The sequence below is a fragment of the Agrilus planipennis genome, unplaced genomic scaffold (assembly GCF_000699045.2).
Source record: "Agrilus planipennis isolate EAB-ADULT unplaced genomic scaffold, Apla_2.0 scaffold184, whole genome shotgun sequence".
NCBI lineage: Eukaryota > Metazoa > Arthropoda > Insecta > Coleoptera > Buprestidae > Agrilus > Agrilus planipennis.
This window is the reverse complement of record NW_020438988.1, coordinates 593,295-608,670: the sequence shown is the minus strand read 5'-3', so window position 1 is coordinate 608,670 and position 15,376 is coordinate 593,295. Positions and strand designations below refer to the sequence as shown.

The window sequence follows — 15,376 nt, the reverse complement described above, 5'->3', positions numbered from 1 at the left end:
TTAACAAGCAAGACAATATTACTTTATTAAAACTGAAAACTGTACAATAACTATAAATAATACTACTATATTGTATACACACAAAGAAATCTCAATGTGCCGCACTTAAACTTCTGCCAACTAAGACACACCAATCACCTCAACAGAGTCGGACCACCTCACTAGTCAAATACATCTAACACACTGCGACTTGGCGGAATTTATCTATACTGCTCTTAACACCAGCATCTTCGATAATCCATTCCACTCGTTTGAACCAACTTCTGGAGTGAAAACTCGTAATTCAAGGCGGAGTCAACACTATCAGTTATCGATAGTATTATACAGCACACTCACGTCAGTGTCATAAAATAAAAAAAAAGTATGCTGGGACACAAAGCAGAAGTGAAACATTAACAATCTGCCTGTAAACTTGAAGTAAAAAATTTTGTTGCAATTCGTTTTTCCACTTGTCCGTTTAAGTTTCACTTCTACTATATGTACCAGCACACATTTCGTTTTCACAGGTTTACTGCAAATTATGATTTGGTTTTTACACAGACCGCAAATCAGAGATAAGAAAACAACAGCTGAGCACACCACACGCCGTCAGGACTCTAGCGGACTCCCCGCTCTCCGCGCGGCTGCGCATTATATCCATCTAATACAGCCGTTACCCTCTCACCGCCGTTGCCGCCAACCACGCGATATACCGTCTACCCCCTTAACGCGGTCGTAACGCTTTTTCGTGACAGAAGAAATCGTAATACCCCGTCTATACTTCAAAAACGAAACACAACGGAATCATGTCGAGGTGACCAATGTCGGGACGGTAACTGGGAAACTAATTGTATAAAATGAACTTCGCATTTGAAAGGAATAAATTTATTTATTAACAACAATCACTTACAAGTAAATAGATTCAAATAAGCCTAAGTGTAAAACTAAAACGATATAGAAAAAATAAAAAGGCAATACTGCGTAGCTGTAAGGAATGCTCTGGATTGATTAAAACTGCCGTAAAACGCGCGAATTCAAAACGACCTTTGTGTTCTCTCTCTGCTACCTTTCATTCTAAGGCATTTTACAGTTTACTCCTTGGAAATACTATGTCACAAGTCGTGCGTCGGCTTCTGCACAGTTTCAATTTCAAAGCCTTTTTGCTCCGTGTACTTTCTATAGAATGGTTTTTTTAATAGTTTTATGACAGCACCTTCCATTCAATAATAATATGCATATGAATGCTTCTATATTTCAATAAATAGTAATTGTCTTTTCTAGATTACGTTTTAGAAAAAATCAGTTATTTAATTCAGTGCGCTTAAATTGAGCACAAAAATGATTAATAAGCATGAACTGAGCACAAACGGACCCCTGAATTGAGAACAAAGATTTTCTTACCTGCATGTGTTTAAATAAACACCCGAATTGAGCACAAGCCATGTTGCCAGCTTTATTTTGAAATATCTGTAGGGATTTGAGTTCTTTTTGAAGCAGTAGGTAGGTAAACAAGTAAATTTTCTAATGGAATATTGTAACAAAAACCAATATTATAGGTTAACTGAATTTTAAAATTAATTTTTATGTAAGTGTCTATTTGAATTTCAATCAGAACCTTTAAAAAAGAATAGATATTGGGATGCGAAGAGACGTTTTCCTTCTTAAATTCCGAATAGAATGCCTCGCTAGTGTTGGTTGTTCTAGAGACACTAGAAGACTGTTCGGCCCAAATTTTATTGAAGACATGTTATTTATTGTACAAGACAATGATAACTATAATTGCATAAGGGCAGTCCTTTGTTTTTATTAATTTCTCCCGCCCTTTACAAACCAGTTATATTTGGCAACATTACAACGTTAATGTTGTTCTTATCATCGGTAATTTTATTTGCTACCTGTATGATCCCTGTGCTCAATTCCTTTCTTGATAAACAAACCCTCGATAATTACTTGTTTACCTGCTTACGCTCTGTGCTCAATTCGAGTGTCACCATTTAATTTTAATATAATTAACGAAGTTTACATGTTTAAAAATGACCTAATATTTCATTTGTAGCTTGAGTATCAATAAAAATTTACCGACGACATGTAAAAGTAATTTGTTTCTCACATTTCTGTCCCCACCTCGTTCAACTTTTTAATAAACAATAAAATTTAAATTATTATAAAAATAAAACATCGTTACTTCTTTACAAATTCCATGTAAATTACGGAATTATACTCGTCATTATACAAAAAATCTCAATAAAACAGAAACCAAATATTGCTCGTCCATTTATTACGATTAAGTACACCTTTTACTTTTTAACAAGTTAACATAAAAACAGAACTAAAATTATGTATACCAAAAGTCTTGCAGGTTACAGTTAACAAACTTAAAATTATCTAATTTGAAACTATGTGATCCAATACATTTAAAATTTTGAAGAAATAACCTGCAGTACTTTGTAACCTAATTAAAAGAAATTGTTCAGACAATATACGTGATATAAACATTTACGGTACATCAAATTGAATATCGTCGTCAATTTAAATTTTTACTTATTAACTATTATATAAAATTATAATTTCGGTGAAATCTTCACCTTATATAATCTCCAAAACGAATATAAACAATTTTGAAAAATTTGATGATTCGTACAGAACAGTAACATATTTCATTTTATTTTAAAATTTAACTGAAAAAAAGACATAGAAAAATAGAATGTATAAAAATAAATTTAATAAGGTGCTACATTTAATGATACACATTATCTTAACACAATTATATTTCACGTATGTACTTATTTAAAAAGTAGTATTGTGCTTCTAGAAATCAAAGTCTTATTACTAGCCTATAATATACTGAAACAAATATTCATTAATAAAGACAGTGAATGTTTCTTAAAGTACTGCAAAAATAACAATTCATATTAATATTTAATTAGCATTTATTGATACGTGGAAAAGAGCAATTTATTTAATTATTCCTTTTATGTCTATCTTTTTTTAATACCATTCTTTTAATTCCACAAAAATAAATTCTACAATAAATACACATGTAGGTATGTCACAAACTTCAACTTTAGGGCAAAATGTCTAAATGTTTATTACACTTGATACAATGTACTTGCGAAATATCGCTTTTTTACTCTTTTTAAACCAACTTTACAATATTCCTGTATTAACAAAAATACATCTAATTTCCTCAATATCCAATCAAAAAATTTATCTACCCAGTTTGTACTACATCGAATTTCGTTATAGATGAACAATACAACAATTGATAGGTTTTTAAACATATATACGTGTGTAGTGTGTTAGTTATTGAATGCATTCTTTTAACAAATCTTAAATAAATAACTATCGTCCAAGGTAAAAAAAACAAAACTACACGGCAAGAAAGTTTAAAAAACGTAATATTTACGTATATGTTTAAAAGTTGCTTCTAAAAATATATAAGCAATAGACATTTTTAAACTGCAAATCTAATTCAATAAAGTATATTCACTACGTATTATAAAAAATAAATGTGTGACTCTTTTATTGCAAATTATTAAAGTAATTAATATTTTATTGTATTTGTAAGCTATTTCTCAAAAGCTGTTATAGAACGATAACGATTTTTTTTATGTACAAGCACTTAGAACAATTTGTAGGAGATTCGAATATCGGAAAATTTCCCTACTTTATGCTTAAAACGATAACTTACGATGAATTTTGAAATCGCACAAAGAAATTGTCATTTTTAACGCTTTTTAATAAGCCAAACAACACTTTTTAAACATCAAGTAAAATACTAACTATAATAATTGTTAATGCGCAAGTTGATCTTTTAACTTACTTGTGAAAAGAGGATTAGATAAGTATTAGATTTTCTTATTCTTCTTATATGAAACGTTAATTCGTAAGTGAATGTGTTTTCATATATACGAAAACTATTTTCTTCATTTTCAAAAAAGTCCGAAACATCAAAAACGATCTTTTCATTTTCTTTCATATACTGCGCTTTATTACTTATATTTTTTTATTCCATTCGCAACTATCGACACACGATTACATAACAAACATCTGTACAAATGCTGACTAGTTTTTCTATTAAAATGCTTAGTTCAAGTTGGTTCTTATAGCATACGATCAGGTACTTTGTCATAGATTGCAAATTATGCGTGGTTATTTCATTAAATGTTATCATTACATACTATTTATTAAACTCTTCTTTACAATAAACAGGGTGTCGAACGAAATTAAACAAGCACCACTGTTCACCTAGAACTCCTTTTATTTTTTATTCCAAGCATTGCCTTTACCTTTTTTATTTCAATAAGTGAAACGTACGTTTATTTCTATTTTTAAAATGCATAATAAAAAAATATTATTTTCAAGAAGTATGTTTATAGAAATATCTGACTGATTCTAAAAAACATTTTTTTTGGTTGAACTATTTCAAAATTTACAATTATAATTCAAAATTACTGCTGCCTAATAATATCGTTAGACACCCCGTATAAGTGTAGACCATTTTCAACCTGAATATTAGGAATGATGTTGAAAGACAAAACCCATATCTGCATATCTTATCAGAGGCAGAGCATTTAGATAAATAGATCTCTTTTTCTCCATAATTTTTAAAAATGTTAGTACGTATAATACATAAAATAACATTCTTCATTACAACACTTTCATTAATAACATCTAGATTCGATTTAGGTGTTTGTTAAAGAAGTATCAAAAAATAATTGTTAAGTTTCATATACGTTAAACGTGTGAAATCTTTCCTATGAGAATTTAATGCAAAAAGTAAATAACAGGCAATCACCAGAGAAGAAAAACGCAAATCTAATGTAATCACTTATGTGTATTATACCAGTATATAGCTTTTTATTCTTCAATATGAAATAAATTCTTGTTCCAATTATAATTTCAATTTATCGTATTTTTGTACCGATGGAGGGTTTATTACTTTTATAAATAATTGATAAATTAATGAAGTAACTTCTGAAAATGCCTGTTCCTCTAAATTTAAATTAAAACGTCTTTATTTAACTGTCAAAACTGACAAGAACAAAAAAAAGATGTACAAACGAATTATACACGTTACTTAAATCGTTATAGCATAAATATACATATGCATACGTATTTTTATTATCTCACTTTTTAGAAAGTAAGTAAACCTCTTCCTCAAATATTCGTTATTAAAAACTACCTTTATGTTATCTTTGATGAATGATGGTAAAGGTCCTCTATACTATTTGTATATTGATTTTCTAAAATAATGTGCGACAACCTTACACGATTTTTACTTAAGGGATTTTTAAAGTCAACATCTGTTTCGACTTTTTAGGAACTACAGTCATAATAAATTTTAAAGGAGCAAAACATCAAATCTCCAAAATGTATAAACTTGAGAGACGATGATCATTTTGTTGCTTATCAATTTAATTAGTTAGATTAAGTACAGCGATAATTGCAATTTACATTGTCCGTAAACAAACATGTATTTATAGTAGAATGAAGATTCGGGCTATAGGGCCGTGGTCTAAGTGAACCATTCTGTCCAGACTTTTCGTCAGCTACTGCGGGTGCATCCTCAGTGGTAATGCTGCGTTGACAACGTTCACTGAGGATGTCAGTTGCAGTAGCTGACGAAACGTCTGGACAGAATAGTTCACTTAGACCACGGCCCTATATACCGAATCTTTATTCTACTATAGATTCCGGCTGTGAAAGCCTTTGTTCTTATAAACAGGTATTTGTTTTTATTTATTTAAAATCTGTTATCACAAATACGAAATGATAATGTTACCCAAATTCTTTGGCCAAATGATTCAGTCTTATTTTTGGTAACTTTGTATATCTAACGACGGAACTGAATTTATCGTTTCTTTTATTTTAATGAGATTTATAAAAAATAATACTGGATCGTGGTATGGTATTATTTTACGTCATATACTCAATATCTTGTTCTATAAATAGTTTTGCTCCTTTTTGTTTTTCACATTCTAACGATATTTTTCTTTTCATTGCAACTCACGCCAGCATATCCTACTACATCTAATTAGCTACCGTTTCTTTTTTGTGGCTGCGAATAATCGAACAACACTTTCTCGCATTGACTAACAAAAAAATGCACACAAATAAATAAACCAATTTCAAAACTCGTAAAGCTTAAACGATATTTTCACAGGAAAAAAATGCGACGAGCCCACGTCTTGGGCATTAAGAGTCGTTCTAAAAACAGGTACTTAATAAAAAACAATATTTTATTTGACAAATCATATTTGCATTATCTTATCGACCGTATGCTAGAAAAGCTTTAATAAATGGAGGAACTCAAATAAAAAATACAACATTCCCACTCTTCTTGCAATTATTTCTTATACATACTTATTTTTCGATTGTTAATTATCACTCGTTTTGGACAAGAAGATATGGTTCCCTTTCATTTTTCCTTTTTTACATTCTTTGTAAATATATGTAGTTATATAACACTTTGTTAACAATCATCGCTAATTAGCGCATATATTATCACAGATCAGATGTTTAAATTATTTCACGATTTTAACGCATGACTTTGGGAGGGTGTTGGAAATTTCGATTCAACAATTTACTTCTTATTAAATTCAACTGAGTAATTTTTTTCTCAGTATCTTTTAATATTGCATTGAGAGCAAAAACGCATACAAAAACATTAAATTAAAAAATCATGAAAATAAACTTTTAGGACTCTTGGTCTTCATTTGGGACAATATCGTAGGGTTTTAATAATTTGGTCGAAATATCCAAGCCCATTAGAACGTTAAAAAGTCCAGAAACACCAATAGCAAGTGAAATACTTTTTGTAATTGTAATTTTATAATAATTTGCGGCGTTTCTAAACTCTCGCGTTGGTATTATATTTATTATTAAATTGTATATTTAGAAATAAGAAACCAGTGTAAAACGTATAATATTCGCATATTCATTTTTAATTTTTTTCTTTCTGATGTGTAACATCTTACAGCTCGGGTTTGGGACTAATTTCGTGCGACGGAAACGCGTTACAGAAAGTATTACCGGCATAACAGAAAGAAAAAAATGTAAATAAAAAAAGATCTGGCTGTCGACCGTTCGTTGTAATAATTCTAAGTACTAACCTTGTATAAAATATAAATTAAATAATTTTGTGTTGCATTAAAACAAACTTTTCATAAAAAAAAGTATTATTATGTGCTATCACATCAACCATTACCCGACTCTAATATTTTGATAAAACTTTTGCACTTAACCGTGATTTGATGTTACACATCACTAGCGACTACAGTAAGACTGGTATACTTTATTCTTTTTCGTTTTAACACTCGTTTCACGTAAAACGATATTAATAATTAATAAAGATAATAATAATGTCTGGTGTTAGTAACCACTAGTTATGCTCTTAAATATGGCTCTTTAAAATATATGTACATCTCTCCCTATATATATATACAGATTATTATTGCACCAATTTGTTCAGACAGTACACATGGTACATGGCCATAAAGAACGAGCGATCGCAAAACGAAACGCGAAAAAAATACATGTATGTATATGTCATATAAAAAATGAAAACAGAAAAAACAGAGACGAATCAGGAACATTATTCAACAATTTTTCTATCCGTTCTAAAACTTAAACTAATTTCAACCTGGTTTTTATCATATATCATACGTTATTTTACTTTATTTTATTAATAGCGTGATTGAAAATTATTTAAATTATGATACAAGGATGTTTTCTTTTCTTGTAGTAGTGCATATTAGAAAAGTTTTTATTTAATGCATGACGAATCAGTATTAAACGTAAATAAATTATTTAAGTTATACGTATGTATAATAAACGAATGTAAACAACAACATAAACTTATTAAAGTTCTTACTCGCGTGTGCATGTTAATGTATATATATATATATATATTTATATATCATGTGATATTGGTCGTTTGAAATTTAATACTTAGCTTATAAGTGGAGATCAGCCAACACCTTTGGCTGGAGGTATTCGTCTGAATCACCGTCTGTTGGATTGCATATCACAGGATGTAGTTCACTCGATTTCAAAGGAGCCCATGGTCTATCAAATATCTTGGACATCTCCTAAAAATATACATAATTAATTAGAAATACGTCAATTATTAAAAAACTGACTACTAAAGAGCGCACTTCGTTCACAGATAACATTACTATCAGGAGCGTACTTAGGACATTAATGTAAGCTAGTGTTTATGACACATTGAGGGGTGTGCGAGTACCTCGCAATTCATGATTTGGCTTATCATTTCCAATTTCGTGACCTACGTTTTAATACACACTAAGTTAATTCCCATTTTGGGACCCACTAAATACTACATTACTTTTCCAAACAGTTTATGTGAAACTTAAATTACGTGCGACACTGATTACAGCTGCTTCGTAATTTCTATTTTGAAAGTTTTTGGGTAAAAATTTCGATAATGATTTTCCTTTTTAGCCTTTTAAATATATACATTACTAAACAAATTAGTACTATATTTTATGTACATTAAATTATCACAATAAATTAATGTATACTTTCTTTTCATATTTAGCTGTAACAGTAATATAATGTTAATATTATCATTTCTATGATTTATTTTTGTTTTTATACGGAGTTTTGTACAAATATTTTATGTACATTGATTTATTCATTCGAAAATTGCACCTCACCATGAAAACGTAACCCGCAATACAACTGCTGTTAAGTCTAATAAAATCAACCATTATGTTCCAGATGCCTCCCTACTTTGGCCTGTACTCCGTCAACTGATGGCCCTGGCAGATAAGTACACGAGTATTTTTATGTCAATTAGCGGCACTGACCATCAATGAAGTTATTTTTTTATATTAACTGTTAAGATTGTCGACCTAAGTACGCACTTTAAATTTGGGAACAACGTGCGGTCTTTACTGATTATTTATTCAATTCGTACTTCGATCAAATTTGTAGGAATTTTACAGCCTTCATTTGAAATAATATCTTCACTAGCCACTTCTAAGTTCTTCAGTGTATTTCCTCTTAATCTAGCTATGGCAACAAGATCTTCTTCATAATACTTATAACCTGGGGTACAACAAAAATAAGATTAAAAAATAGTATTTTACCAAATAGAAAATATTTCATTTTAATCTTTTTACCACCTACCTAATAGAACAACCTCTTCCAACTTTGTGCACAGCCAGGCAGCCATTACAAGTGGATCTGGTTCGTTTATTTCAGCATCCCTGAAGCGATTTACCAAATCCCAAGTACCTTCTAAGTCAGGAGAACGGGAATCAACCCACATTATACTCCGTAGAGTTTGGGGATACCAGGAAGAGAGTAAATTCAATACATCTACATTTATCTAAAATAAATAGAACATAAAAAAAAACAAAAACCGTTTTTATGGCTACTGATGTAATCACTAGGTATGTCATACCTTTTAAAAGGAAAAAAAGAGAATTACTTGACATTTTTATTTAATTGTTTAACTGGAACATTAAATATTTGCATAAGCTACTAATGTAGCATTTTCTACAGTAAAATTAATAAAATTAATTCTTCAACTTACATGTTCACAAAAGAATACTTTTAAGTGTGTTAGTGGCATTTGTATTTGCAAAATACCATTTTCCATGTGAAATACTTCTTCATATGCATGAATTAATGTTAATCTAAATTCACAAGTCGGGTGGACTTGCTTAAATTTTGCCCAAGCTTCATTAGAAGTCCCTGGATGACCAAACCAAACCCCATGCACATGAACAATTAAACGCTTCAAATTTTCAGCGCCATTCAGTGTATCCAAAACATCATCACAGAGAGCATCATAGTCTATACTTAATATCTTTAAAATTAAAAGAAAATATTAAAAATATATAAGCAATAATTGAAAAGTATTGATATAAATAAGTACCTTCAAATTTCTAAATGCTGAAAACAACACAGCATCAACTTCACATATCAGGTAATTACTTGGATCATCTTTAACTGATGCAAGCCCCAAAATACTGACTTGTTCAGGGCGAGTGTTACTTAACCTTTCTAAATATTGTGGAACAAATTGGCAAAGCTCTTCACAACCCCCAATGCTAAATTTCTCCAAAGGAAAGTTACAAAAGATTTTTATTATTTCTGATAAATTAGAAAAATAATTAAGCCTAAAAAGTAAGTATAATGAAAATAGAAACATTTGATTTATAAAAAACAGTATATTTACGTATCAAAACAGTACTCCACAGGCTCCACTAGTCGGCAATGAGATGGTTCAAGCATAAGAGATTTAAGCTTAGTGTTGGTACTTAAATTTTGTAAAAGAGCTGTAAACTCAGTCATGCAAACCGGTGTTAAGGAATCAAACTTGATGACAGCATTTTTAACAAGACTACTTAGAGTTCTGCTTAGATATTTAGTTTTCTCATGTTGTCCTGCTTGAATCGTAAATGTAAACTCATTCCAAAAACTTAAAATTATGTAATTAATATACATGAATTATCATCATCAAATAAAATTGAAAACTTACTTGGGATGGAAAATAACATGTCTCCAGTTACGACACACACTTGAGGCATTAATTCTATCTTTCTGACTTAAAAAACTGAATACATCATATAAGATAACGCTAGGTAACTGAGCCCAATTGCCTGACGAAACTACCTGATCTGTTTTTGATTTTTTTGCTTTAGGCCATCCCACCAAACAGCCACAATTATCGTTTCCCATACCTGCCAAGAAAAAATATATTACTTAGTAATTTACACCATTCCACACCACTTCTACTACATATGTACTTTGTGTAGTCTTTCTTGATTGTGAACGCAATTCCATTGTATCTACTTAAATTTTTAAATACTATCTAAAGTTTCGATTTTGATATGAAAAATTGTAAAGAACGAATAAACGAGTGAAAATTGAAATTGCAGAAGATACAAAAAGCAAATTGACAAACGAAATTGCCGTTTAATAAATGTCAACCTTGACAGAAAACAGCTGTTTGTTCAAAATCATGTTATGAACACTACTTAGAAATAAAATGTAAATCAAAAGAAATATATCGATTACTTACTTTTCTTTGTTCAATATTTTCCTGATTTAAACATTAAAAAAATATAATTTTGTTAACAATCTTTTTTCTTTTCTTCTATAACATTTTTTAATACAATTCTTAACTTTTTAACTTTCTTGTTACATTACTGTTTTTTTCTCATTCTTTTCTAAACTACACATTAACACATATGACATATGTATCAATAATTGTTCCCAGCCCAGTTGTAACCAGCTGTCCAAACATCAAGAATTAACGAATGGCGCATGTCTAATAATGAAAAAGTGCCTAATACTGCTATAATTTATTGGTATTGTACCTACCTACTTCGTCATATTTTTTTTCTTCTACACATTTTAGATAAAATTCAGATACAACAATTATTATTAATTTTATTACTACAATTACAAAAATTAACTGTTTATTATGTTTACTTTAGGGAATTTTAACTAAAATTTGTTATAAAATCAAAGACATCGGCAACATAGGTGTAGCCACCCTTAATCGTTTAGGGGCTTCGAACCCTCCCACTATGACTTGGATTGCTTAGAAATAACTGAGCACTGAAAAGATAATCTCATTTTAGGCCAATTCGCGCATGACGTCACTCTGTGACAAACTCCAGCATTTTAAATTAAGGGCTTCTGTTAAGGGCTCCGTAAAATTTTTGAAATAGTGTTTTCCACAATGAAAAATAGTTTCAAACATTTAAGATCTGAATATTTTTAAACTTATCAAATAACAGGGATGTTACGTCATAGGTACCTGTATAGCGCGGAAACCACGCCATAACGTACTTTTTCAGTTTTGAAAGATTAAAAACTACGGTGACGTGTTATCCATATCTCAATAATCAAGTAAAGTTAGTAAGGAGGCAAGATGGGGAATGCTAAAAATATAAAGAAGGTTTAAACAATCCCCTTCTCCACTTTCTATTAGCCTCGATCCAACCTTACAATTAGATGAAATATTTGCGGGATGGTAAATTTATCGATATCACGCAAATAGGTATTTCGTGCAAGAAATATATACAGAATTACAACTTTTGAACATACCTCCTTGGCCTTCCCCCCAACCATAGGTCTATCAGAATGCAATTCAATAAAAGGTGGAGGATACAAGAGGAGGGGTTGTTTAAACCTTGTACATATTCTTAACACACCTCCTCCCTCTTCCATAACCTTACTTGAATGATTTGCGAGATAACGATAAATTTGCCCTTGTAAAATTGGATCGAGGGTTGTTTAAACCTTGTACGTGTTTTTAACAATCCCTCTCCCTCACCACTTAACTTAACCTTACTTAAATGATTTGCGAGATATCGATAAATAATTAATGGTAGAAGGCTTTACTTGTTGAAACTCCATAATCAATTAAAGGAAACGAAAGTAAAAGTACCATTATCAAATCACTAGTAAGCAATACGATAAAATCAATTCACACCGATTACAGCAAAAAGTTCACGTTTTTAGTCATACCGGAAATAACACTGCGACCTCCAGGACAACCAATAAACTTAAGTCGTCTTCAGTTACCTAATTTACTGCTTGCCGATCCTTCTTTCCACGTTCCGACGGAAGTAGAAGTTCTTTTAGGAATGGAAGTATCCTACAAATATTAGGAAATTGCGAAGCAGTACTTCAAAATTCCCAACTTGGATGGCTTTTTGGAGGACGAGCTTTCACCGAAAATTGCATCATACAACAATCTCTTTGTCGTCTCAATGTGGACAATCTTAATCAAGCAATCTCCAAAATCTGGGAAATTGAAGAGGGGTCTGCAATAATATTCAAATCAACAGAAGAAAAGTCTTGCGCGACACATTTTAATGAACATGTAGAAAGGGATGATACCGGGAAATTAATTGTGAAGCTTCCATTCGAAGAAAATGTAAGTGATCTTGGAGAATCATACCTAACAGAGTTACGCAAATTCTATTCGTTAGAAAAATAGTTGAAGTCAAACCCTGAAAGTAATATGTTAATTTTATGAACGAATACCCCAGCTTAGGACATATGGAAGTAATTAAGAAGCATGACAAACAAAGGAAAGGCTACTATCTACCACATCACCCAGTAATAAAAGACAGTTCAACAACCAAGATGAGGCTAGGTTTTGATGAATCAGTCAAGACTCAATGATATTTTACTAACTGGCTCAACACTTCTGGACAACACATTTATGCTCTTAGTAAGGTATCCATCATTTCCTATCGTTTTCTCGGCAGACATCGAGAAAATGTATCGGCAGATATTGATAGATCCTACAGTTTGCGCTTACTAACCAATTCTGTGGCGAGAAAATCCTGAAGACAAATTAAAAAAACATTCGTATTAAAGACTGTAACTTACGGATTAAAATCTTCTCCTCATGAAGCCGTTGAATCATAGCAAACTCTAGCCAAACTGCACGAGTCGTCACATCCTAGAGCAGCAGCGGCCGTATTATGCGATTTTTACGTAGAAGATTTGATTTCAGGAGCCCAAACATATGAAGAAACGATGTTGCTACGTCACGAATTAATCAAGCTATTAAGACTTTGAGGATTTAATCTAAGGCAGTGGTCATCTTACAATCCAAGATTAATAGAATCATTATCAAAAACAGATGTCAATAAAAAGTTATTCTTAGACGCCAGCAGTACTTTGAAAACACTAAATATTCACTGGAATTCAGAAACTGATAACTTTGTCCATTCAGTGAATAATCGCGAATTCACTAGGAGCCAACTTACTTACAGAGGATTCATTCCCCTATAGCCAGATTATTTGATCCGCTAGGTCTACTAGATCCCGCAATTATTCAGGCAAAACTCATCATGCAGCACCTGTGGCAAGAAAAAACGGATTGAGATGCTTACCAAATCATATATACAACGAATGGCAAGAGTATGTGAAAACTCTGCAGGAATTAAACCAAATTAGTATACTTAGATGCATTTTGTTTTCGAATTCAACGTCCACGGCCAACGTGGCAGCAAGTTTCTTCCTGTACCCAACTACTAAAATCGTTATGGGCTCAGTGGGACTCAATGGTTTTGGAGGACGGCATCTTCAAGCGTGTTGTTGAAAGTCCAGATGGAGAGGAAGATAGGAAGTAACTGGTTATTCCTCGAAACAAGGTTAGAGAGGTGTTGCAGTATCTTCATGATGGATCATCTGGTGGCCATTTTGGAGTGAATAAGACGCTTGGGTAAGTTCGAGAGCGATTTTATTGGGTGAACTGTAAGGACGATGTCAAGAATTGGTGTAAGAAGTGTACCACCTGTGCCGCAAGTAATGAACCACAGAAAAGGCTAAAAGCACCAATGCGTCAATACAATGTCGGTGTGCCCTTTGAACGAATCGCAATCGATGTGGCGGGTCCATTCCCAGAGTCCGAGAAAGGTAACAAGTACATCTTGGTCGTTATGGACTATTTTACCAAGTGGGTTGAAGCATATGCCTTTCCGAACCAGGAGTCGGAAACCATAGTTGAGGAATTGGTGAAAGAATTGATCAGTCGTTTTGGGTGCCCTTGGAGTTGCACTCAAACTAAGGGAAGAATTTCGAATCGGCTATATTCCGTAGAATATGCGAGCTCCTAGGAATAAAGAAAAGTCGAACCACTCCACTCCATCCACAAGCGGACGGCATGGTTGAACGAATGAACCGGAACTTGATTAAATATCTCTCCAAGGTAATGTCTGACCACCAAAGAGACTAGGACCGCTATTTGCCTTTATTCTTAATGGCATACCGTTCATCTGCCCACGAAACACCTGCCAGTGTCCTTTTTGGAAGGGAGTTACGACTACCTTATGACCTCAAATTCGGCTGTAAACCAAGAGATGACTTGGCTGAAGAAGATTGTGTTACTAACATCCAAAGAAAGCTTAACGATATCCACGAGTCGGTTGGTCTGCATGCGCAGATTGCTAGTGACGAGATTAAAGAAAACTACGACATCAAGACTACAGCAGGTGGTTACCAAACTAAAGATCTTGTTTGGTTGTATAATCCTCGTCGTCGCCGTGGACTATCACCTAAGTTCCAACAGAATTGAGAAGGACCCTATGAGATAGCGAAGAGGATTAACGACGTGATCTACCGAATTAAGAAAGTTCCAAATGGGAAGCCGAAGGTAGTCCATTTTAATCGCTTGGCTCCATTCGCCGGTGCAAATGAAGAGGAGGCGCGGGCCAGATTATTAAGAACTATTCCTTCCGAGCCCACATTCGAAGAGTTCATGAAGGAAGGCCCCCATGTTAACAGGAGATTTGGGGTGACGCAAGAAATCCGACGAGACCTCTTTGCTATATCCAAGGAATATTCTCTGGCCCATTGCGTTTCAAAGGATCTCAGAATGAGCCGTGGTATC

The 15,376-nt window shown here is 32.4% G+C and overlaps 1 protein-coding gene across 2 annotated transcripts; it reads right to left on the bottom strand.

Annotated features, from left to right (window-relative positions):
• Positions 1-7,736: 7,736 nt before the first annotated feature.
• On the bottom strand, positions 7,737-11,253 carry LOC108742026 (F-box only protein 33). 2 transcript variants are annotated; one of them, XM_025975646.1, is made up of 8 exons: positions 11,039-11,253; positions 10,496-10,697; positions 10,193-10,435; positions 9,890-10,133; positions 9,545-9,820; positions 9,136-9,337; positions 8,924-9,054; positions 7,737-8,072 (listed from the first exon to the last, which is right to left on the bottom strand). In XM_025975646.1, exons 2-8 carry the CDS (start codon positions 10,693-10,695, stop codon positions 7,938-7,940), a joined length of 1,431 nt encoding a protein of 476 aa, XP_025831431.1. In that variant the 5' UTR covers positions 10,696-10,697; positions 11,039-11,253; the 3' UTR covers positions 7,737-7,937. The 2 variants fall into 2 exon arrangements, with proteins under 2 accessions (XP_025831431.1, XP_018332530.2); XM_018477028.2 differs by lacking the exon at positions 11,039-11,253 and adding an exon at positions 10,764-10,942.
• Between the last annotated feature and the right edge of the window lie 4,123 nt (positions 11,254-15,376).

What these genes read in the sequence shown, in the direction of transcription:
- LOC108742026 (XM_018477028.2), bottom strand. Translation starts at nt 10,800, where the DNA reads ATGGAATTGCGTTCACAATCAAGAAAGACTACACAAA. An exon ending in AAGTATTCTTTTGTGAACAT is followed by an intron (nt 9,338 to 9,544) that starts GTAAGTTGAAGA and finishes TATTTATTTTAG; the next exon opens with ATAAATGTAGATGTATTGAA. An exon ending in GGAAGAGGTTGTTCTATTAG is followed by an intron (nt 9,055 to 9,135) that starts GTAGGTGGTAAA and finishes GTTGTACCCCAG; the next exon opens with GTTATAAGTATTATGAAGAA.